The sequence below is a fragment of the Triplophysa rosa genome, linkage group LG5 (genome assembly GCF_024868665.1).
Source record: "Triplophysa rosa linkage group LG5, Trosa_1v2, whole genome shotgun sequence".
In the NCBI taxonomy this organism is placed as follows: domain Eukaryota; kingdom Metazoa; phylum Chordata; class Actinopteri; order Cypriniformes; family Nemacheilidae; genus Triplophysa; species Triplophysa rosa.
This window is the reverse complement of record NC_079894.1, coordinates 2,314,190-2,338,773: the sequence shown is the minus strand read 5'-3', so window position 1 is coordinate 2,338,773 and position 24,584 is coordinate 2,314,190. Positions and strand designations below refer to the sequence as shown.

General features: G+C 40.3%; 2 protein-coding genes across 3 annotated transcripts; one reads left to right on the top strand and one right to left on the bottom strand.

The window, feature by feature from the left end:
• Positions 1-3,063: 3,063 nt before the first annotated feature.
• si:ch211-155e24.3 (uncharacterized protein LOC100150696 homolog) lies at positions 3,064-7,036 on the bottom strand. Its single transcript, XM_057332984.1, has 4 exons — positions 5,765-7,036; positions 5,478-5,587; positions 5,043-5,109; positions 3,064-4,857 (listed from the first exon to the last, which is right to left on the bottom strand). The coding sequence occupies exons 1-4, from the start codon at positions 6,099-6,101 to the stop codon at positions 4,076-4,078; spliced, it is 1,296 nt and encodes a 431-aa protein (XP_057188967.1). The 5' UTR covers positions 6,102-7,036; the 3' UTR covers positions 3,064-4,075.
• Positions 7,037-8,778: 1,742 nt separating this feature from the next.
• si:dkeyp-68b7.12 (uncharacterized) lies at positions 8,779-24,091 on the top strand. Of its 2 annotated transcripts, none has more exons than XM_057332974.1 (14): positions 8,779-8,973; positions 11,351-11,699; positions 11,811-11,913; positions 13,229-13,373; positions 13,935-14,017; positions 14,090-14,197; positions 14,271-14,389; positions 14,468-14,633; positions 15,316-15,413; positions 15,500-15,571; positions 16,683-17,327; positions 18,206-18,336; positions 18,443-19,068; positions 21,502-24,091. In XM_057332974.1, exons 2-14 carry the CDS (start codon positions 11,612-11,614, stop codon positions 22,808-22,810), a joined length of 3,693 nt encoding a protein of 1,230 aa, XP_057188957.1. In that variant the 5' UTR covers positions 8,779-8,973; positions 11,351-11,611; the 3' UTR covers positions 22,811-24,091. The 2 variants fall into 2 exon arrangements, with proteins under 2 accessions (XP_057188957.1, XP_057188958.1); XM_057332975.1 differs by lacking the exon at positions 8,779-8,973 and adding an exon at positions 9,014-9,382.
• Positions 24,092-24,584: the final 493 nt, after the last annotated feature.

The window sequence follows — 24,584 nt, the reverse complement described above, 5'->3', positions numbered from 1 at the left end:
CAGAAATGTATGTGTCGGATGTTTTATGTTGCGTGTTTTATCACCCACCTACTGTAACACATTACAATTTTGTGCAGGTAAAAATTCCAACAACTAAACATAAAAAACCGGTAAATACCCAAGATACATTTAAGTCTGTGACCTTCAACAAAACAAAACATTCAGTGACTTAATAAGTTTCATTGAGTATTTATCTAATCAATAGCAAAACAGCCGTGTGTTGCTCAGAAATGCACAAAAGTTCAGATTGGTTTGGGACCAGCCAAAATAGAACAAAAACTTGTGTTTAATTGTGTCTAAAACTGAAGTCACTTATTAACTCAAGGTTTATTGAATCATTATACAAAATCTATATCACATCAGATGTTATAAAATAAAAAACAAGATCCCATAGAAGTACCTTTTTTGCAATCACATCTGGGATATTGTGGGCCTTTGTGTGTGTTCATTTTGTTGACCGATTTCTTTAAGACGATCCCCCATTCTTCTCTCACCAGCAGTACGAGTAACAAAAGTACCAGAAGAATCAAATAAGGAACAAGTGGTGACTGCTTTAAGGCCAGCAGTTTTACATCCACTCACATGAATGATGCTCACACATAAATCAGACAATGCACCAGCAATTTAGTGTAAATAAAATACAGAGCCTACTTAGTCTGAGACCAAAGACCATCGAGACCGAGACAAGACCATCAAAAAGTAGTAAAACACTAGTCTGAGGACAAAATTCTCTCTCTGAATAATCATTTTCTCATATTTTTATATGAATAAATACCTTTTTATAAAACTAAAAGTTTGACCAGTCTATATTAGTCTTGTAAGACTAATATACACACACATACATAGTAACCCAAGTAAACGTGTTTTCTCCTTAAACGCTCAGTTCCCCGCAGTACAAATGCTGAATGACATGATCAGTTTGAACCTTTAAGCTTTTAGTGTCCACACCAGCAAACCCGCCAGATCCTGACAAACAAAAAACTACCACAGAGTTGACATCTCCATCTCATGTCAGACATCTGGTCACCCCAAAGTTGACATATGGAAAGGAAACTCATGTCTGTGATTGGTACAAGGGTCTCATCTCCTCAACAGTACAGCAGACCATATGAAAGGTTTAAGGATATTTGCTCACTGTTAAGGGTGTGTTCTCTTCATACTTGTTGTCCACAATCCATCTCGATCACACAGACCAGTCCTTCATGAAAACCTGTCAATCCCCGTAAGAACAGCTTCTATGTTAGCCAAATTCAAAATGCATCTTTCTTTCATGTGCTTTAAATCATCTGTAAGTTGGATGTTTTCTGCTTGAATTTCGCTTTAATCTTTTATCTTTCGTCTTTTTCGATGATGTTTTCTTTTTCAAAATCATGTTTATAAATTTATGATCAGGTCCAGTTGATTTACACCAAGATGTGAAACTGTTGCTGTGTCCCAATTCGCCTACTTCTACTATGCACTAAAAGTATGTGGTGTTGTTGTTGTGGAAAAGTATATACATTTTAATGTGTCGCAAAACAACGCACGCACTGAGACATACTAACAGGAAAAGGAAGTGGCCTGTTGCCTAGACAACATTGTGGCCATTAACTGTCACAAACATCCCAGCAAACACAGAACGTTCCCCTGGGGCCTCATGTATCAATGCCGCGTACGCACAAAAACTTTGCGTACGCCAGCTTTCACGCTCACGGTCGGATGTACTAACAGTGAAATTAACGTGAGAATGTGCGTTCCTCCACGCCAACTTCATGTCCGGCGTGAGTTTTTTTGTGCACATTTACAGCTTTGTCCATACGCAATGTTTTAGTATGGAATCAACGCAAGTCTTCGTACATGAGGCCCCTGGTTCCCAGAACTTTTTTTAAGGTTTGTTTTTGGTTATCTTACGGTAATAAAACGTTAGTTTCATGGTTTCTACAACGTTAGTGAACGTTTCCCTAACGTTAGTTTTATGTTCCCAGAACGTTATAGGAACCAGAATCTAACATATCTATTTCTGTTAAGAAAACTTTCCTGGAGAACCAAAAACGAACCTGGGAAAATGACGTTCTGGGAACCAAAAACTAACGTCAGGGGAACGTTCTGGGAACCAAAAATGGTTAGCTGGGATCAGACTACAGCTCTTCCTTGCATTTAAGTATTTATTCATTCATTGTTTCATATGTAATGTTAACTCTATATAGTTATATTTAGTAATTTAGTGACGCATCAGTTATTTAAATTTATTAATGCAGTGGAGCGTCACTAAACTGCAGTTTAAACTCAAGTTACTCGTAACGCATGGAGCTATAGCAAAACAGACCGATTGTGACAAACTTTTAACACATTTAAATACGTAAATCATTTAATGAATAAAAAATTATGAAATAAAGCATTTAAAGAGAAAACATAACTTCCTGGAACTATCTGAAGGCTCTTGTCACGTGACGCGCGAAAAATTTGAACTCCTGTTGTCGCGACTCTCTCTCTCAACGGCTCTGGGTAACATCAGCCGTTAAAGAGTGTGCATCATTCTGCACTTCGAATTTATACCAGAAGTATTTTCGGTTGAAAAAGTGCATCATTCTAAAGCACAGTTGAATCATTTTCAATATGAACGCACTACTCGCACTATTTGTACTACAAAATGGCATAGAAAAGTGCACAAGTGATTGATTTGGGACGCACCTTAATTCTCTTTTCGAAATTGATCTATTTAGGAAGGATGGGAATTGGGTTTTTAGTTTCAGAACAGCTGATAAATGTATCAATAAACACAGAGATTAATCAGTAAATGAATGAATGCAAAAAACAGAATAAAAAAAATCCTATGTTAATATAGTTTGTCATTATTGATTCGTCTTAAACTGAGGTTTTATCAGTCCGATAAAACGACTTCTTAAAAGTCCCCGAAAGTACAGAACGTGCTAAAACCTTCATCATTGTCTCCACCATAGACTGGTTTCCCCCGTACAAGCCCGCCCCAAGTATTTCAAAATTGTGTTCATGTCAAGAATAAAAAATGCTATCATTTTCCAAGTAATCAAACCGATCTTAAAAAACAAACTGAACCATTTCTTAGTTTTCGTTTAATTCATCCACGCAGACAAACCATAAATGAATGAATTACAAACATAACACACACATCCAATGCAACCTGGAGCCAAAACACAAGCGGAAAGTAAAATGAGAAATGCCGCTCCAGTCATTGTAACACTGGCAACATATTCATGCCTTTCAGCGAGGATGAAAATGACATTTTGTCCATTCAGTCTCATTGAAATAAATGTTTTGATCTCACGACGACGATGACGGTGTCGTGGCGAAAAGTCGATCAGCCAATGTAGAAAGAATTCACGAAGACCAGAGAGCCAGGTTTCAAGAGTTTTCAATCGTTATTTGCTCGAGCAATCAAAGAGAGCCACACAGAGTTCATCTGATGATGTCCAACGAATACATGTCTGACTCCATCTTTTATACACTGTTCTCAAGTCGTCATCACAGTTCAAACCAATCATGCTTTACCTGACATCATCTTCTCCCAATCAGGTTTTACATGACATCACTTATTTTTATTAGTCCACCCCCTTATCACTCGCTACAGTTACATTTCACGTTACAGTTATATTTCCGGCCTACCATATTAGGATCTAATCGTAGGGAGCGCCTGTCAATCAACACATACGCATGTGCTCTTTATCTTGACACCTTTCCGGGGGCTTTCGGACGATACATGATTTAACATTGGTTTTATTAAAAATGAACTCGTGAAAAATGAAATTAGCACGATAATGAGCACCCCAGCGTCCTTGGCTGTATGTGATAAATTAAACTCCTCTACAAAAGTGTGTGGTTTTATTAAAAATGAGCTCATTGTTTAGTGTAAGTTGGTGTGTACGCAGGTGTTCAAGTGTCCGAACTCATACATGAGACCCATAGCCCTCGTTAAGATCAGAGAAGTACATGAACTCTATAACTACCTTTAAATGTATTCTTTATATAAGAAAACTCAGTAATATATTTAGAATATAAGAAAAGTCAATAATATGTCAAGAAAAACCACCATAATGGCTAGGAATGTACGTTTAGAACTTCACGTGATGTTCCCTGAATGGATCCTCTGATGTGACGTCAGATTGCAGCGCCGTGTGAAGCATTTTCCACACCGCAGGCATTGGAAGGGCTTCTCGCCGCTGTGCACCACCGCATGTCGAGTTAAGTTGCTGTGTTTGGTGAAGCTGTGGCCGCACTGGACGCACACGAACGGTTTCTCGCCCGTGTGACTGCGCAGATGTTCCTTCAGCTGATCGCATCTCTTGAAAGTCTTGGCGCAGAACGAGCAGCTAAACCGTTGTACTGCGTCCACCGTCGAGCGGCGGCGAGTTCGAATCCTGCGCACGTCACCGGGCGTCCCGCGAACCGCTGGAAACGTGTTTGTGGACACGTTTGGTTGGTGACCCGGATCCTGCGTGACCTCACGACGCCAGGCGCTCGCGTTCGGCTCTTTAGCACTGACCTGTATAGACTTCTGTGCTCTCTCAGTGGGATGCTGATGATTTCTGTGGGTTTGTGACAGGACAGGCGAGTTTGGTGAACGACGAGTTGCTTCTGGCACCGATGGCCACAGCGGGGCGTACCTCAGAGGATCTCTGGAAGTCTCCTCCTCCTCTTGAAAATCTTCTTTCACTTTCACTTGGAGTCTCAGACACTCTTCCTCGTGTTTCAGCTGCTCAGGCGGTTGGGTGTACGTCCCCGTGCGTAGAAACGGTGAGTTTTGGACCTCTGGATCTTCGGACGGAGCTTCTGGACTCGCCGTGTTCTCCTGAGGTGGGATGCCCTGAACATTCTGCTGCTCATGAACAAATGCAACAACATCTGGGTGTAAAACAGAACACACAAACATTAAAGGAACAACTCTGTCAAATGGAAAGTTCTGAGCCTTAATGCGTTCGAAATAACGTTTGAAGATTAGAATTGAAAATTAGGATTTTTTTCAGGCATGTAATTCCAGTCAAACAGTGTAAGTGTGCGGTTGATTCGGTCATGTGATGTCTGCTCACCTCTCTCGTCGTCTCGTTCTTCTTTGATCTCTGGACTTCTGATGTCATCATCCAGAACCCCAACCACCTAAAACACAGTCGTGTCAAATCATTCAGCACATGGAACCAAAATGAGAGTTTTATTTCCCTCAGTGTTGACCAAACAAACTCTTGTTTTTCTGATGAAGAAATTCAAAATATGAAACGTCATGGATGAATATTCACGGAGTAATCCGCTCTTTTACAGAGGGGGGACAAAAGGACAATTTGGAGGCGTTTCTCAATTTTTGGGCAGGGGTAGACGTTTTCCAACTATCCAATAAAAAGGGGGGAAAGTCCATTGCCAGACAGATCCAATGGATAAAGAAACTGGGAAACGCCCACTCGGTTTGCCCCATATTTGAACAACAGCCCCTTTGCTCAGCAGAGACCCCCGTCTGGAATAATCAGGGTCACCTCTCGGATGTTGTGAATGTGTTGTGGATTCGGTGGATGTTGTTGACTCGTGATGACCCGGCCGCTCTTGAGTGACGTAGGACAGCGATCTGATGTTCCACTGATCCAAACTAAAACACATCAGACATGTGAATGATTCAGACATCAGCACAAGCACCTGTTACACATCAACAGGCATCACACAAGAGTAGCCAAAAGTACCTCAATACTACTTAACTCGTGACGTCATAGCTATACCATGTTAAGCTAACCAGCGTGAACACAGGTGTAACTGTACGACCCCTGACCTCTCTTTCTGCATCGACCTTTGACCCTCCTCAGCTCGATCTCCATCATGACGCATTTCCTCTTCAAAGCGTCAATGTCCTTCCGCGCGAGCGCGCATCTGTCGTCCACGCGCCGGTGGATTTCTGCTAGTGCCGCTTCCGCCAGAAGATCCATGATGGACGCGAACTGCGTCTGGAAAGAACAGTGCGACATTTCTGCCACAATTCTCAGTTTAAAGCACCCGAACGCCGATGTCTGTATGAGCTCAATACAGTAAATCAACGCAAACAGAAGCGGATCATCGCACGCTCGCCTGTTTGAAAAGCACGAGTTTCCTCGTGGGAATAGACTGTGCATAGACCGGCGATCACCATCACACGTGGGTTCTTACGTGGGCGGGCTTTAACTGCGCAGGCGGTTTAGAATGGGTATTTGTCAGAGCCGTTGAAAAACAGAGTTACGACACACGCATACACATCCGTTGGAAGAATGGAATGCGGAAGTAACTCGTGTCATGGAGTGACCAATAGTTCCAAACACTGCACTCAAGCCCATTCATTTCAACGTACATTTGAACAAGTTGGCGGACATATCTTGTATTCATAGTTCTTATATTTAAAGATATTATATTCATATTACTCCCCAGACAAAATGCTGCTATAAATGTAGCCAATATCAGAATCAGAAAGAGCTTTAATTGCCAAGTGTGCTTGGACACACAAGGAATTTGTCTTAGTGACAGAAGCTTCCAGTGCACATACAGGTTAAAAAAGTGACAAGGCACAGGTAACAAAACGTAAAAAATAAATCGTATCGTATTCAGTGTACAAAATGTGCTAATATATTTAGCAAAATTCATGCACATATAGTTGCTGTTGTCTGTCCCGCTTTAATCCATTCAAATAGGTTGACAACACGGATTTTGTTTAACTGTTGCACGCTCTATGAACCACGTGACCACGAGGCGGTGAGCTCAAAGTGTGTGGCAACTCTGTTTTTAAACGGCTCAACGACGACTGCTGGAATTCAATTGAATTAAGACTAAGAGATTTTAGTGAATACAGTTTTGTCGTAAGGTTAGGCTACAAACAACGATGAAACAGACGCAAAGATTTTTGTAGAACACCAATAGTTCGTTATTTAAAATAGTAGAAACATGTGGGAAAATTTCAAAAATAATGTATATGTACAATTACAAGGTTCTATCTGACATTTATGTCAAAATTGAGCATTCTTATTGTGTGACAATGTATTTATATTATGTTATGGTTTTTTGTTATTCACGTTGTACATTTGGGACTTTTTAAAGAAAACACAAAGGTTTTATCTAAAAATAGAGGCCGTTCACTCAAAACTTAAAATTCCAAGGCAACGACTTGTAAAAAATATTTAGAGTCACTATATTATTGACTCGAGGTTTCACATGAGATTTGAATGCGAGTGGTACATTTGTGAAGCCCAGCGCGCCCCCTGCAGGATAAAAACAGAACAACATGTTGAGTTTAAGATTTCTTCCTTACATTTTGTTCACTTTTTCTGTTGTTTTGCACTTCCGCTGATACTTTACCGTAAATGTACTAGTGTAATGACCAATAATTGTGATCCAGAAGTGTGATTTATAACGAAAGTGCAGATGCATAAGAATTTTTTTTCTCAACACCTCAATGACGTCCGTAAAATAGAAATCTCCTTAAACTTACAACTAGGCTACTAATATACAGTATATCAAGATATATTATATTCCTATGAATACAAATGCCTATAAACACCCAATTAACTACATTTTGTAATGTAAAATCAATATCTTACAGTGTTACACATTATTTTTTCATTTAAGTTAATCTGACTAAATGTTCAATTTTCTACTAAAGCAAAAAGCCACGAGAAGCTGTGGTTTACAGTGATTTTATAACAGCTTAGCAGCGTTGTTAGGCACAACACAGTTGTTATAGAAACCACTGTAAAGCCCGGATTCGGGGGTTTATTGCTGTTCTAAAATGGTTATTTCATATACATAGCAAAGTTTAATAAAATAAAATGTAATTATATTAATAAAAAAATATTATTGCACGCCAAACAATGTAGTTCCTCAGAAACAGAAACAACAACTCAGTTGCCAAGCAACACATATGCAGCATAATACAGTGGGTAGAGTGATACTTATGTAATGCTGTCAGCTTTTCAGAGTTTCAACAATCAAGGACAAGATGTGCACATTGTGAAAAATGCAATAGAATTGAAATAGAATTGTACTGAACAACAATGACTGTCACTTACTTTCATGGTACATATCCAAAACATTGGTTATAAGTTTGTGCTTTTGAAATATTGTTTGTATTTGAAGAGTTTGGTTCCAAAATGAGATAACTCAGACTGCAGTTGGTTCGTTTTGATTGAAGCCATAATAACTCAAGAAAATACAGCCAACTAACACAATAACAACACGATAACACAATAAAAACGTGATTTTTGAAAAAACAGAGTTATCTCATTTTGGAACCAAGCTCTTCATATATTTTTCTGACGTATGATGGAAATACTAGGTCAAAAAGGTTGATGTAGTGAATGGTAGTGGTTGCTTTTCAGAACAAGACTTTCATTATAGGTTGTTTCAACGCATACACGACAATAAAAGTACTTCTAGGAATACCGCTATAGTAGATGTAAAAAAAAAAACATGGTCATTTTGAAAACCATTACATTGATTTATCAGATGCTTTTATCCAAAGTGTTTTGAGTGAGTATTCGGCACATTTGTAAGTGTGACCAGAGTACGGTTTTGCACCGGTTTTACACTTTTTGTAAGTGATATCAGATGGTAAAGCCATGGAACTGAAATTAATGTACCACACTTTTTTGTGGTTTTCAAAATGAACATGATCAATGTGAAATGAAGTGGCATGTAAATAGCACGGTAAACGCACAGTACATGGTAATCGTTCAGTTTATTGGGCCATGTACCTGCACCAGTGTGTTTTATTAATGTCATGACCTCAGTATCTTTCCTTTGCCCTTCACTGAGACTAAAGTAAAGATGTGAACGTCCCCATGTTTTTCTTCCTCTAAAGACACTTGCACACAAAACAGGTGGATACGAAGGCGTCAATAAGAAATGAAGAATGAACACAGAGAGAAACTCAAAGACTCAGGAAGTTACTGAGGGAAGTTTAGTGGTTTCTTGCGTCACACACGCATTTTGCTCTGAATCTCCAGCCGGTGGAAAGAGAAGGTAAGAACGCCGTCTTTCTTGATTTGGGTTTCTGACGTGAAATGTTTCTTGGGAGTTTTCGCTGTAAAGATGCTGGATGACGATGTTCCCTGGCGTGGTGTGGATGCGGATTGCTGTGGGTTTATTTCGTGATGTTAGCGTGATGCTCTCAGATCTGATCACTTCATTTCCGCACGAGCACCCGTCAACAGAGTGAGGAAGAAACATGGTGAAAAATGTCCTTCTGACAAACACCAGACAACAACGCAACGCTTTCCGAAGGCCTTTGAGATGTGGAAATGAGAAGATTTTGAGTTTGGATCTTCTGTGGATATATTTATGGTTGGATGTCAAGAGCGAGAGATTCGAAAGGTTTGAGGGTGTGGCTCAATGTTGGTGCAAAACTCTTAAAGCCAGAAGAGGAAATGAGGTTTGCACCCAGCTTACATGTGTTTGGTTTGTTCAGGCAGGTTTTGAAGGCTTCAGAATTAAAAAAACGAATTCATTCGGGCCTCAACGTGAACTTGACTAAAAAGATGAAGGAAATGTTGCAGAACATAATCTTTGCGAAACACACGTCCACTTCAAATTCAGTTTATTAAGTACACTTAAGTACAGAAGAGTTCAAGTTTATTTTAAAGTATGTTGTAGGTATACTAAAACCTATGTATTAGCAGTATACTTCTAAGTGTACTATTTCTACTACTACTTGGGACTAAACTGGCCCACTTTTTATGCACACTTATGCATACTTCAGCAGTATTAAACTAGTTTGCAATTATGATTTTCATGTGTAAAGCAACTACAAGACTAGTGAACTTATAACTTAACCTATAGCACATTTTCAATGGATGAAAGTACACTTTGTAGTATGCTTGTTGAGTAGTTTTCTTCAAGTAAACTTCTCCCTATAATCATATTATATTTTTGAACTTTAAGTATCCTACTAAGTATGTTCCTATGTTTTATACTTCAAATACACCTTTAAGCTACTTAAAGTGATAGTTCACCAAAAAATGATCATTTACTCACCTTCTTGTCATTTCAAACCTGTATGACTTTCTTTCTTCCTCAGAGCACAAAAGAAGATATTTTGAAGAATGTTGTTAACTGGCCCCCGTTCACTTGCATTGGTTTTGTGTCCGTACAATAGAAGCCAATGAGGGCCGGTGCTGTTCGGTTACCAACTAATATCTTCTTTTGTTTTCCGAATAAATAAAGTCATAAAGGGGGTGAATAAATGACGACAGAATTTTCATTTTTGCTTGAACTGTCACTTTAATTCAAGTAAACGTCTATGATCGCTGTGTAGAAAGAAGATCGGCTTCAGTTTCACACGTGTTTGATTTATTTTTACTCTAAACTATTCCAGCCTAAAGCCGCGGTCACACTTGACTTTTCCCTCCGTTGACTTCCATTCATATGTATGCGAATGCGACAGACGGGAAATGCAAGGCCGTCCAACGATATTTAGCATTTCGCTGCATAGCAAAGTTCAAGTTTGGTGAACTCTGACCTGCGAATTCGCGTCACTTGAGTGCGTGAGACCAATAGAAGGTCAAAGCGTCACCCGTCCGAACGATCTTCGCATGCTCAAAGTCAAGTCTGACCACAGCTTTAATGGCTTGTCCACACCGGGACGATAATCGCGCGCGTTTATCGTCGACGTTTAACGCCTCGTGACTAAACAAAGGGCGCCAATGTGAGTGTGCACACCACCGCGCAAAACGCCAGGCGTAAAAGCGTAATTTTTTTTTAAATGCCATGGGCTTTTTTTTGCTTGTCGCGCCACGTTAAAAACTGGCTGACCAATGAGATTGGCGCTTTTGTTCACGTGCCTGGAGCTGCTGAAGTTACAGTAAAACACTACTTGGTGGCGCTCAAGTGCAAAAATGAATTCTTCTTCTGTGTGACAAGAGAGTGTCAGAAGCATAAAGTTGCGCTGCGCCACCTTGTGTATTTCATTACGCGCTATCTATGTCAGGGAGGGATTTTACACGTTCACTCGGCTCATCGCCAGTGGAAATCGCTTGGGTATGAACGTTGAAAAACGTCTCAAAAAACGCTGGCGATAAGCGAGTGCGATTATTGTCCCGGTGTGTACAAGTCGTAAGGCTTAACTTGTTACTATAAACTCGAACATGTATGTTTATGAGACGGTATGTCAAACTAAGAGAACAAGTATTTAATCAAAGGAGTAAACTCTACTACAAGCCTAGTCTACTTGAAATTCATCAACACTGTATATATTCCATCAGAGGAATACAAATCTAGACAAAAGAGACACCTGTAGTCGTACACGAAGACTACAGACTTTAAAATCACTGTGAATATGATTTAATCTATGTTGTATTTCCAATGGGAGATCTAATTTAACATAGTTGTTATTTCTTTATAGATATCTTTCACTGGACGGCATCCATTCATCCCCGCAGTGATGCACAATGTGATCCATTACTGAAACAAACCAAATGAGAGTTTCCGGAGCGGTCGTGTGTCAACCTGAAGTCAACTGAAAGTAAATCCTCAGATATTCTCCAGTCGCATCATGTGGGTTTAAGATCATCCGTTCGTTCAAATGTTCATTAAAGCGGCACGCACACACACATACACACAAACAGAAGAGCTGAATGTCTGAGTGGCAGTGAGGGAATAAAACATGAGAAGAGGCCGGAGAAAAGGAGCGAACAGAGATAAGGTGTTTGGATGTGACCTGCAGGAGCACCTGATCTCCACCGCACAAGACAGTGAGATGATTACCGCCATCATTTAGTTTGGACTTTAAAGATAATCTGATGCATCATTATCAAACTCTCTCTCTCTCTCTCTCTCTCTCTCTCTCGCTTTCATGTGATCAGTTCCGTCGGTGTTGCGCAACTGCAGTGAATTTATCGAGGAGTATGGGATTGTTGACGGGATCTACAGACTGTCTGGAGTCTCGTCCAACACGCAGAAACTGAGGTGATTCCACTTCTAAAGCACTTCAAGATATTCACCAAAAAGTCACACGTGTAGATCTGAATGTCCTCGAATTAGATACAAAACATCAAAGCAGGTGACGTTTCTTATAAAGAAAGATGTCACATGCAAACGTTGAACACGTTTCACAAAAAGTATCATCCAACAAACACTCTTAAAATTAAAGAGGTTTTTCACAGCGATGCCATCAAAGAACCATTTTTGGTTCCACTAAGAACCATTCAGTCATAGGTTCTTTAAAGAACCCTCTCTTTCTTACCTTTCTATCATCTGAAGCAGAAACAGAAAGGTTCTTCGGACGTTAAAGGTTCTTTATGGAACCAAAAGGTTCTTCTATATGGCATCGAAGAACCTTTTGAAGCACCTTTTTTTGTAGAGTGTTCACAGCGATGCCATCGAAGAACCATTCAGTCAAAGGTTCCATCTCTTTTTTACCTTTTCATAATCTGAAGAACCTTTTTTCGCCAAAAAGAACCTCTTGTGAAACAGAAATGTTCTTCAGATGTTAAAGTCCCAGTGAAATTAAAAATGACAATTCTTGTTTTTTCATGAAATATTGCAGCGTTTATAGGAAACAGCTTATCAATGTGGGTCGTTTTCTTTTAAAAACTCATGTACCCACATAATCTTGTTAAAATCTGAAAATGCACTTCCGCCCTGAGATGACTCTCCATCTCATGACTATAGCATCCGTTAACTCCTCCCCTTCAACTGTCAGTCTGCTGCCAGCTTCATTTCAAAATCAATGCAACAGCTGTTTTCACACATCCAATCAATTCGCAGGGAAACACGCAAGCCACGCCCACTCATTTTCTCCTTTGAAATTCCTTTTCACTCAGAAATGTGTCAGAATACGGAAGTAAAAACGTTCGCAACTTCTGGTTCACGGGGACTTTAAAGGTTCTTCATGGAACCAAAAGTTTCTTTTATGGCATCAAAGAACCTTTTGAAGCACCTTTCTTGAGTGTATAGTGATTAAAAAAACATCAGATCATCTCTGAGATTTCTGTCGCTTCTTCTCAGCAGAAACATCTGAGACGCAGATGAGAGCTAAGCAAAAGTTTCCATTTTCTCTCCATTTAATCTCATTGATGTCCAGGAGAAATTATCGAGATATTAAAGAGATCTCATCTGTAATCCTCTTTCTTGGAAATCATATCATCATGAAACAATGAAAAAAGTGAAGCGAGTTCTAGAAAAGCTCGAGCAGCAATCATGTGGATGTGACACTTGCGTCGATATTTTGTAATGACATCACATTTTCAGTTTCACTGTAAAACTTTTCTGTTTCTGGCAGGAACGAGTTTGACACCGAAGGAACTCCTGAACTGTACAAAGATGTTTATCTGCAGGATATTCACTGCGTCAGTTCTTTATGTAAAGCGTATTTCAGAGAGCTGCCCAACCCTCTGCTCACATATGAACTCTATGACCGCTTCGCTGTAAGTCTTCATCTCTGTGTGTCTTAAAAGAAACAAATCAATGTCAAGTGTTTGGAAACACCTATTCTTTCATTATTTATATTTTTTCCACCGTTTAGAATGTAAGTAAATAAAAACATCTAAAATAAAGCAAAACTGTGTTATACAGTACTTTAGCGTTTTCAAAGTAACCACCCTTTGACAAAAATGTGCAAAATCCGTCTCTTGGAATTTTAAAGGGATAGTTCACCAAAAATGCAAATTCTGTCATCATTTACTCTCCTTCCAGTTGTTCCAAATCTGTATAAATATCTTTGTTCTGATGAACGCAGAGAAAGATATTTGGAAGAATGCTTATAACCAGACAGATTTTGCCCCCATTGACTCCCATAGTAGGAAAATGACTTTATTTGTTGTGTTGAACACAAAAGAAGATATTTTGAAAAATGTACCACAGCAAACAGATCTGGGGCACTTTTGACCACCATTGTATTTTTTCCTACTATGGGAGTCAATGGGGGGCAAAATCTGTCTGGTTATAAGCATTCTTCCAAATCTCTCTCTCTCTCTCTCTCTCTGTAGGATGCAGTGGCTGTTCAGCTGGAGGACGAGCGGCTGGTGAAGATTAAAGAGGTTTTGAAGGATTTACCTGTCCCTCACTACAGGTAAACAGCACACGTCAGTTGTGTCTCATTCTGTACATCCTCCGCTGTGATTGAACACTCGCCTTCTTCTAGAACGCTGGAATTTTTGATGCATCATCTGGTCAAGATGTCCACATTCGCATCTCAGACCAACATGCATTCCAGAAACCTGGCCATCGTGTGGGCTCCAAACCTCCTCAGGTGTGTGTGTGTGTGTGCTATTTCTCATTCGTCCTGTTTGTTATCATGATAACACTTGTGTGATTATCTGCAGGTCGAAGGACATCGAGTCAACTGGTTTTAATGGTACTGCAGCGTTCATGGAGGTGCGAGTTCAGTCCATTGTGGTGGAGTTTATTCTCACGCATGTGCCGGAGGTTTTTGCTGCTCCAGGTACTTTTTTTTTCATCTGTAACATAATGTTAAACCATGAAGAGGTTGAAATGTGATTTCATGTCGACTTTTTTGCAGGATCGGCCATGGAGCGCCGGAAGTCCCTCCCCTCGTCGTCATTACTGGCCAATCAGGACGAACAATTTTTTAAGTCCCTTCCCCTACATTGTTCTGGGAATCTGAGTCCGGGAGATGGACCTCCACCCATGCGGCCATACCACGCTATTATTGACAGCACTGACAAGTAATGGCTGGAATACACAACTCTGAACAGATTTTTTTTAAACTAGACATCATACACAACTGATCAAATCTGCAGACGGGCACAGATTTTCTGCAACAAGTCCAGACTGAAAATCTGGGCAAAATCTGAGCAAAAGTCTTGTAGTGTATTTTAGCCTTAAGACAAGACAATTATTTTTGTATGGACAATCTTACTTTTTTCTCTACTGTCTGTACTGTTATGTATTTACCATTGCATATCGTCGCTGTCCTTCTGAAACCACGGATGTCCAAATTCAGTTTTACAGGAAATGGAAGAAACACTGTACTGTTCAAATGATTACACACTGTGATGTCAAAGTTGACAAACACTTTTTACTACTTTTATTAGTTAGATATTTACAAAACCCGAAAGGGTGACCAATAATAATGATTCATGGCAACAACAACAAAAATCCATGGAATATGGAGGTATGAGGTTTCAGAAGGACAGCAGTGATATATTATTGTGTACGGTTAGTATGTCTCAAATCATGAGGTGAAGCTGGAGAATTATGTGTCCATGCATTTATGTATTAAGAAGATGAGAAAGCATTTAACATTTTGTCTAATAATGAGTGTCTAGACTTACCCATAATCCCTTTCCAAACGTCGCTTTATTGGTCATGTTGAATCAACGCCATTAACCTCAAGCATCTGTCCAGGAGAAAAGGCTCGCTCAAAGGAAGAAAGTGGAAGTCCATCTTTAACTTGGGTGGGAGACTTCAGGATCCACGCAAGAAGAACAAATACTGCCCCAAAGGTACGAGCAAGTTGATAGATAACTAAACATAACATCAAGCAAAACAAATTGGTCCCTTCTTAAACATGTATCTCCTTAATCCGCAGATAAAGAGAAGACATCGCTGAGACCTGCCAAAAGTATGGACTCTCTGAGCTCAGGGCCTTATGCCCTTGAAGGTATTTTTAACGTTAAAGGTGTGATGAACTGGGCTTGTTTATTGTTTTATACTGTTGTACGAGGTCTACTTATGACGTTCGCGTGATTTTTACATTCAAAATCAATAAGTAATAGGCTATTTTCTACCCGGGTTTTGAGGCCGGCTCTACAAACGCTCGGTTTGAATGGTCGTTCCGCCATGAAGACTTTATAAGTAAACGCCCGCTGCTTTGATTGGATAGCAGTTTGCGTAGTAAACTTAGTTGGAGCCTTCTGTGAATTTGGTCCGAGACGTAACGTTAGGTTACACATTAGCACCATTCGCACGAGATTAGCATTATCTGGGGACCTCGTGTGATTTATAAATGACCTCCCCACATCAGTATTTCATGTGAATCATTCGCACGGGATGATTTTACTCAAATTTACTGACTTATTTCCTGGATGTGATGGCAAGGCTTTGCGTATAGTTTGTATAGCCTATAGTTGTATGGTGTTTAGTGATATATGACCGTATCTGTCAGCATTTGAGACCTGTGATCGCGAACCGGACAAAAGATCACCGCTATCGCGGGTCTCAAATGTTACGAGAGTTTCCATGATAAATAAACAAATGGGAGACTCCCGGTAACTTTAACCATGCACTCCTAATATCGGAATCCGAAGGAAGGTTATGCAGCAACTGTGTTCTTCCACAACCAGGGATGGCACAATATTTAGCTATCTTTAACGGCATGTTTGTTTATTGCTTGCTCGCTTTATCTGGTTCCGTGCCACTTGTGTTACTTCAGAATTGTCATGCGCGAACCAGTGGGCGGGGCTAGAGAAGTAGTCATTGATACTCTTTCTGTGGATGCGGTGTTCAACCTATCAATGATGTCATAGATAGGTGCATTCCAGAACCTGGCGTTCACTGGGCCGTGTGACAATAACAGATGTTATTTCAGTAACAAGGGCGTTTTCAGTTCTGACACTTACGTGATGTTCACGTGAATACCATTCCCTCTTATATAACAAAAGCTCGGTTTAAAATTGTGGTTTTAATTCATGCCTCCTTTAATTGATATTAAAAAAGTCCACGTAAAGTCTCACTGCTGTAAGACATAAATGTCACTCTCGTGTTTCTCTCAGATTCAAAGCATCCTCCGGCTCTGGTCCTGTCCCCGGCCAACCCTGAGGGCATGGCCTCCATCGGTGGAGGCGTGTCCAGCGGTTACGCTGTGACGTACAGGCGCACGGGCGGGGCACAGGTGAGCATGGTGAGCGGTGGGACTCCGGGCACGTACAATCGTCTGGATTCGATGGGCGGAGCCGAGGGGTCATCTCAGGGCACCTCCAGGTCACCGGGAATGAGCAGTAAAGCAGACCGCCGTGCCGGCATCCACATATCCGGACCTTTCTCTGTAACTGTGCCACTTCACATAACGTCCGGGTTGGCGCTGGGTGTGCTGCAGGGGGGCTGGAACGAGAAGGAACAAACCGTGCAAGGAGACGCTGCTGATGAAGAACAAGCAGAAACAGAAGATGAAGGTGAGGAGGTCAAGGGTTCAGAGCCGGAGCTGGAGCAGACGTACACTGTTGAGAGCACAACTGATGATGATGCTAAAGAGAGCAAAGGAGACGCGGACGCTCAGCTGGATTTGAGGAAGATGACGACACAGATTATAGAGGAGGAAGATGAAGAAACAGTCAAGTCAGATATGACCCAGCATCAGGAGACCATAGAGAGAAGTGTAGAAGATTTGTTACCCCAGAATGAAGAGGAGGAATACATGGGTAAGACTGAATGATGCTGATGCGTAATAACGATTTATAATCCAGTTATCCAAACTCGTGTGCTTAAACACATTCAAGGAGAAACTCTTTAATATTTCAAAGTCATTTTCACAGAAGGTTTATTTGTCCCCTGGGGGGGGGGCATATCTGAAATACAGGAGTGGCCTAAAGTTATGAATGAATTTGTTTTTAATGCTTTTTGACAAAACAATGAAAATACAAAACAGAGAAAACACAAGTGTGTATTGACAAAAAGGCAAACTAGAGCATACAAAATATATACCAAAAAATAAATAGAAAAACAAGAAGCTGGCAAACATTAGTTAAAAAACATTAAAAACATTAAAAGTAGTTTTATTCACAAACACAACTTGCAAAAGAACTGTTTTGTAATATGAATTTAAAAATGAAAAGAAATTGTAATATGGTTGGATAAAAGGCAAATATGTCAATTTTCAAAGGTTGGCCACTATAGGGCGGCGCAATTTATTGCAAATGAATCGCAATCGTCAATTTTGCCCTTCAACAATTACACAAACAAAACAATCGAGGTAAATTGATTATTGTGCCGCACTCCATTTGGCAAGAATCCTCTTTTCTTGTGGTATAAATCCACAGCGCACCCTTTCCTTTACAGCGGTTCAGCTGTGCTATCTCTTGCATTTATTTTTCAGTTGAATTCAGTTTAGAAGAGATGTTTTTATTTTCCCATGTTGTTTCAAAAGTCAACGAGTAATCGTGTTAAATGATCGCGATCTCAATATCGGCCAAACTAACCGTGATTATGATTCGTGTCAAAACCCTAGGCCACTACTGTATTTACAAATAATAAAGAAATAATATTATATATTAGAAAACATATCATGTTTTCTGCACAGATATGAGAGGACACCTCCATCAAGCTCAGGTGATATCTGCCGATGGGAGAGAGATGGATGAGTTTTCTGAGCAGGATGTTCAAGACGCCTTTGGCTTTCTGGATATGATGGACAGCTGTGCATCCAACCAGGTGTGTGTCTGATCAAAATGAGCAGTTATATAAAGTCCCGATGCATAGAAATGCGCTCTATAGGTGGGGTTTAGAACACATCTTTCGTTTTCCTTCTGTTTTTCAGCTTGAGTTTTCAGTAGAAGCACCTGAAGAAATCGTTGAGGAAGATGAAGATGAAAGCACAAACAATAAAGCACCTGTCAGTCCGGTACAGAACGTCAGTGATGAGTGCGAAACGCCAGCAGTTAACATGAGCACCCACCGAGCCCTCGCTGGAAAATCCCACAGCTTACCTTATAAATCCCGCCCCTTCATGCCCGCCCTGTCATTATCATCTGACGACGACTACAGCGCTGACGATGATGAAGACGACTCTGATAAAGATTCTGAATATGAGGACATGTTCTGTCAAAGTCTCCCATCCGCTCTTGATTTTCACAGATTATCCTGGTCTGCTGCCAAGACTTCTGCCCGCTGTGCTGACGACGCGCTCTCCGACAGCCAATCAAAATGCGTAGATGATGTGATACTTCCTCCAGACAATGGCGAAGAGCCGCAGTCCCTCAGCCAATCGGAAGACACGATTCTCACACCTGCTACAGACGACGGTGAAACACCGGCAGGCACTTCTGTCCAAATCTATAATGAAGAACATGTCAGAGCAGATTCAAAGATGGAGGATCTTCATGTAGATGATGAGAAGAACGAAGTCAAATCAGATGATGTGACAAATGACACAAACACAATGACGTACGTACAGGAGAATAACTGCATCATATACTTAAGTTGTTTCAAATTGAATGTTTTAAACTTAGGCCCTGTCCACACCAACACGGGGATTTTCAAAACCGCAGCTATTTCTATGCAGTTTTGGCCGTTCGTCCACACGCAAACGCAGTACCCGGTCACTGAAACCGAACTTTTTTGAAAACAGAAAAAAAAAATTCCGTTGTCATGTAGACGGTGAAACCGGAGATTTGGCGTTTGACGTTGGAATGCGTGCTGTTATCTCCTTTGTTTGACGTCAGATTCTAGGCTTATGATTGGCCAACGCGGCTTTATGGTTAGGGTTATATCGCCACCTGTTGGTTTGGCATGCTTTTGACAGCGCTTCATAGCGTGTTTTTGCGTTTTCGTGTGGACAAGTTGTTTTTTTAAAACGACGAAGGAAAAACTCTGTTTATTAAAATACCCATGTGCGTGTGGACTAGGCCTTAAAATAATATAGGGTACTTTCAGTCTACCTTTTATGTACTTCCCTGAAATAGACTTAAAATGACACTTCTTTGTGTATATTTGGCTAATACAGAAAAGATGGAGATATGGAGATATACTCTATAAAAGTATTGTAAATACAATAATATAAATCATATACAAATAGTAAACTATACTGCAAGTATGATGTTAAGTTCACTTAAAGAAAACTTATTTTAAGTATATTGATGTTGCTCCATAAAATACACTCACCTAAAGGATTATTAGGAACACCATACTAATACGGTGTTTGACCCCCTTTCGCCTTCAGAACTGCCTTAATTCTACGTGGCATTGATTCAACAAGGTGCTGAAAGCATTCTTTAGAAATGTTGGCCCATATTGATAGGATAGCATCTTGCAGTTGATGGAGATTTGTGGGATGCACATCCAGGGCACGAAGCTCCCGTTCCACCACATCCCAAAGATGTTCTATCGGGTTGAGATCTGGTGACTGTGGGGGCCATTCTAGTACAGTGAACTCATTGTCATGTTCAAGAAACCAATTTGAAATGATTCGAGCTTTGTGACATGGTGCATTATCCTGCTGGAAGTAGCCATTAGAGGATGGGTACATGGTGGTCATAAAGGGATGGACATGGTCAGAAACAATGCTCAGGTAGGCCGTGGCATTTAAACGATGCCCAATTGGCACTAAGGGGCCTAAAGTGTGCCAAGAAAACATCCCCCACACCATTACACCACCACCACCAGCCTGCACAGTGGTAACAAGGCATGATGGATCCATGTTCTCATTCTGTTTACGCCAAATTCTGACTCTACCATTTGAATGTCTCAACAGAAATCGAGACTCATCAGACCAGGCAACATTTTTCCAGTCTTCAACTGTCCAATTTTGGTGAGCTCGTGCAAATTGTAGCCTCTTTTTCCTATTTGTAGTGGAGATGAGTGGTACCCGGTGGGGTCTTCTGCTGTTGTAGCCCATCTGCCTCAAGGTTGTGCGTGTTGTGGCTTCACAAATGCTTTGCTGCATACCTCGGTTGTAACGAGTGGTTATTTCAGTCAAAGTTGCTCTTCTATCAGCTTGAATCAGTCGGCCCATTCTCCTCTGACCTCTAGCATCAACAAGGCATTTTCGCCCACAGGACTGCCGCATACTGGATGTTTTTCCCTTTTCACACCATTCTTTGTAAACCCTAGAAATGGTTGTGCGTGAAAATCCCAGTAACTGAGCAGATTGTGAAATACTCAGACCGGCCCGTCTGGCACCAACAACCATGCCACGCTCAAAATTGCTTAAATCACCTTTCTTTCCCATTCTGACATTCAGTTTGGAGTTCAGGAGATTGTCTTGACCAGGACCACACCCCTAAATGCATTGAAGCAACTGCCATGTGATTGGTTGATTAGATAATTGCATTAATGAGAAATTGAACAGGTGTTCCTAATAATCCTTTAGGTGAGTGTATACCTAAACTAAAAGTATAAAAAGCATAATGTGAACTCATATGGGTTCATAATTCGTTCTAAGTTCTCACTGAAAAAACAACTAGTGGGATTTCCTTAATTTGTTGGTGTACATTGTGTACATAATTTTTGCACAGTTTTGTAAGTAAATTTACTTTATGAATATATTCATGTTTTTGGTGAATTATCCCTTTAAATCTGTATTATTACTGTATGTATACAGGCTAGAAGGTGACCCAGAGAATTCAGATAGCGACTAGGACTTCACTTTTTTTTTAAACGGTTTCAAGTTTTTGCACACAGTTTTGTAATTAAATTTACTTTTTAAAAAACTGTGCAAGAACTTTGCAGAAAATTCTGAAGTAAAATTTACTTTAAAAAGATGAATTTACACCAAAAATTTAAGCAAATCCTACTAGTTTTTTTTTTCCAGAATTCTTATAGATTCATGTTTTTGGTGAATTATCCCTTTAAATCTGTATTATTGCTGTATGTATACAGGGTAGAAGGTGACCCAGAGAATTCAGATGGCGACGAGGACAAATATTTCGGACCGGACCCGATACCCTGTTCACTGGAGCCCAACCGGACAGAGACGGCCAGCATCAGTGTCCACGAGCCCATCCAAGAACAGTGCTCACGTGTGGATGCTCCGCCGTATACTGAGATTTACACCGCCATTGAGATCATCATCACTGATGTCACCGAGTCAACGGACGCTCAAGACGAAGTGAACATCAATCCATCACCAGACGAAGAAAACACGACTGTCCACGAGAGAGCCATCAGTGACGGCGAGGAGATGACGACACAACCAGTCGAAGTAGAGAAAAGCGAAGAATCTCTGGAGGACGAGCCCAAAGTGTTCGAGATGGAAACTCCTGAACGTGAGAAAATATTGAGTGGAAATGAAGAGGATCCTGAGGAGGACGTTGAGATGGAGGAGTGCGTGAAGGACGTCAACAAAACAACTGAAGATGAAGAAGAACGCGAAGAGGTAAAGGAACACGAACCGTGTGAACCTGCAGAAAACAAAGAGCAAGAAAGAGTTGAGATGGAGAACAGTTTTGATATCGATAAAGAATACAATGAAAGAAACGTTGAGGGTACAGAGAAAGACACAGACGGTGTTGATGAACGCTTAGCTGAGGGAAATATGTCATCTGAAGAGAACTCGTGTGAAGATGATTCATGTGCACAAACAGAGGAGCCGGTGAAGGAAAAGTCATCTGTTGCCTCCGACGAGCAACCGCCACAGACACCTGAAGACCGTCCCGTTCCAGAAGAAGAGAGAGAAACGTCTGCTCCCAAACACGCGAAAGCTGTCCCCGCCGTCCCACCCAAACCTCAACGCTCCAAACTTACAGCTCTCACCCTCAGAAAACAGTTCGAGCACAAAGACGTCGAGAGACCGCAGAGACACTTGCAGTTCATGGACACAGACGGACCACACGATGACGAAACCGAAGACGACACCTGCCAGAGAGACGAGGAAAAACCAGCAGAAAACTGCCGAGAACCAACGAGCGAGACCAACGGTGGTGGAATGGCTGAGATAAAGGCTCCGCGAGATGGTTTGGCCAGCGGGGACGCTGGGATAGATTTCAGAAAAGACCTCCAGAGAGACGGCGAGAGAGAGGCGAAGAGAAACAGCGGCGTCAGCATGTGTTTCGATGAAGCCGTCGCTCGGGCCACGGAGAAGCGGAGCAGAGAGACTTCCGAGCGCCTGTCGGGAGCTCAGTGGGAGAGAGAGTGCAGAAGAGAGGGATTCAAACACCGAGAGAAAGACGACGAGAACAAAACTGACTGACATCGTAAACCATAGATTTACACAACTACATGAAAATGTGATGTGCAAAGAACAGCGAAATAACTCATTTCATAGTTTTTAATATTTTACACATATGTTTTGTTTTTCCAGAAATCTTTTTTGTATGCGAGGACGAAGTTTTCGTAGAGTTTACAACAGTGTTTTACATCACTTTACTATTTGTACATTCAGTGTTCAAAATAAAACCACTGTTAACAAATCAGACACCATAGGTAATGAATGAATTGGTTTTAATACGTTTGTCAGATAAGATTGTATTGGTTTAAAGTCTTGGAAATAAATTCGGTTCATAAAAAAGGAACACTCAGGAAACAAATCTAAAAAGAAACAGAACAGCCTCCGTTAGGACAGAATAAGACAATATGTGTACAAATATTTTATATATATATATATGCAAATATCATATTTTTAAAGCCTCGGTTGTTGTAAGCGTTCAATACAAATATGCCTTGTCGAATAAACAAATAAATATTTTTGTGTTTCATTTATATATGTGGGATCTGGTGTTTTTTTTTTATTTAGATTGAACATATTTACTAAATTGCACGTACATGTCATTTCATCATAGCACGGGTTTATTTTACAAGCACACTGGCCAGTATTTTAGTTTCTAGCACATTTAACATGAAATCTCACTCACCTTATCTCTGTCCTTCTCTGTATTTACAGATACTTTTAACAGAATTTATTCTATTGTTTCTATCGTGAAACATTTGTCAAATATATATTTTTTTTCTTACCTCAGGACTGTCTCTTAGCGCTAACTAAATCTTTGATTTGATTGGCCAGTAATTTCTTCTTTTCTTATTTGATTGGCCATCGCAATCATTTTCGACCTTACGACACTCAGGCTGTGTCACAAATAGCCCCCTACACCCTAATATAGTGCACTATTTGAGGGGACATCCGTTTCTAGCGGTGTCCGAATTCATAGTGGACATTATTGAGTGCACTCATTCAATCCCATGATGCATCATAATAACGAGGCCAATCCGTTTTTAGTGATGTCCGAATTCTAGTGATGGCGACATGACGCTTTTTGAACCACCGAAGCTTTAAAAAAAATGATTCGGAAAAGGTGCATTACTCGAAGCTTTTCAAATCAGAGCTCGACTAGGACCTCTGCTGGTGAAAGTGAGGGAATGAGCTGTGTCATGAAATGTTTCACAACAGACCAAGGCAAAAATGAATGAGATGAATAAATGAATGAATCAGTATATGACAACAATCTGTTCCAATGCATACTTTAAAGTCAAAACAATAAAGATAACGTTTTGTATTGTGGGTGTGGACATCTTTCTTGTTTGTAAACTATTGCAACTAATGAATCGAATAAATGAATGCAGACACAGTTTGGCCCATTCTTCTAATACAAATAATTCACTGTCTACACTGTAAACCCGAATGTTCAAAGAAATTAAACAGTCTAAGTAGTGTAAACTTAATTTTATATAAAAAAAATTCCTAACTTAAATGTTTTGAGTTCCTGTAACTAATTCTTACTTTTGAGTTAGTTTAACTTAATTTCAACAAGTTAATTCAAGACGATTTGTTGAGAATGAAATTCAGTTCTCAGCATGCTTTGCGAAATTGCGAGAGACTGCATTAGGAAAGTAAATTTTGAAATGAAGTGTTATTTTATGAGTTTTTAGAAAGGAAAAAGCCTTGTTAATGATGAATGTTCAATTATCTTGGATATTTAGAAGAGTTTGTTGTATTTTTGACTTTTGGGGTCACCATCGTTCAGAAGAGT

Coding starts and splice junctions, on each gene's coding strand:
- si:dkeyp-68b7.12 (XM_057332974.1), top strand. CDS start 11,612: ATGAGAAGAGGCCGGAGAAAAGGAGCGAACAGAGATAAGGTGTTTGGA. Junction 14,018..14,089: donor TTACCTGTCCCTCACTACAG/GTAAACAGCACA, acceptor GCCTTCTTCTAG/AACGCTGGAATTTTTGATGC. Junction 18,337..18,442: donor ACAGCTGTGCATCCAACCAG/GTGTGTGTCTGA, acceptor TCTGTTTTTCAG/CTTGAGTTTTCAGTAGAAGC.
- si:ch211-155e24.3 (XM_057332984.1), bottom strand. CDS start 6,101: ATGCACAGTCTATTCCCACGAGGAAACTCGTGCTTTTCAAACAGGCGA. Junction 5,110..5,477: donor ACATTCACAACATCCGAGAG/GTGACCCTGATT, acceptor ACTGTGTTTTAG/GTGGTTGGGGTTCTGGATGA. Junction 4,858..5,042: donor AGAACGAGACGACGAGAGAG/GTGAGCAGACAT, acceptor TTTTACACCCAG/ATGTTGTTGCATTTGTTCAT.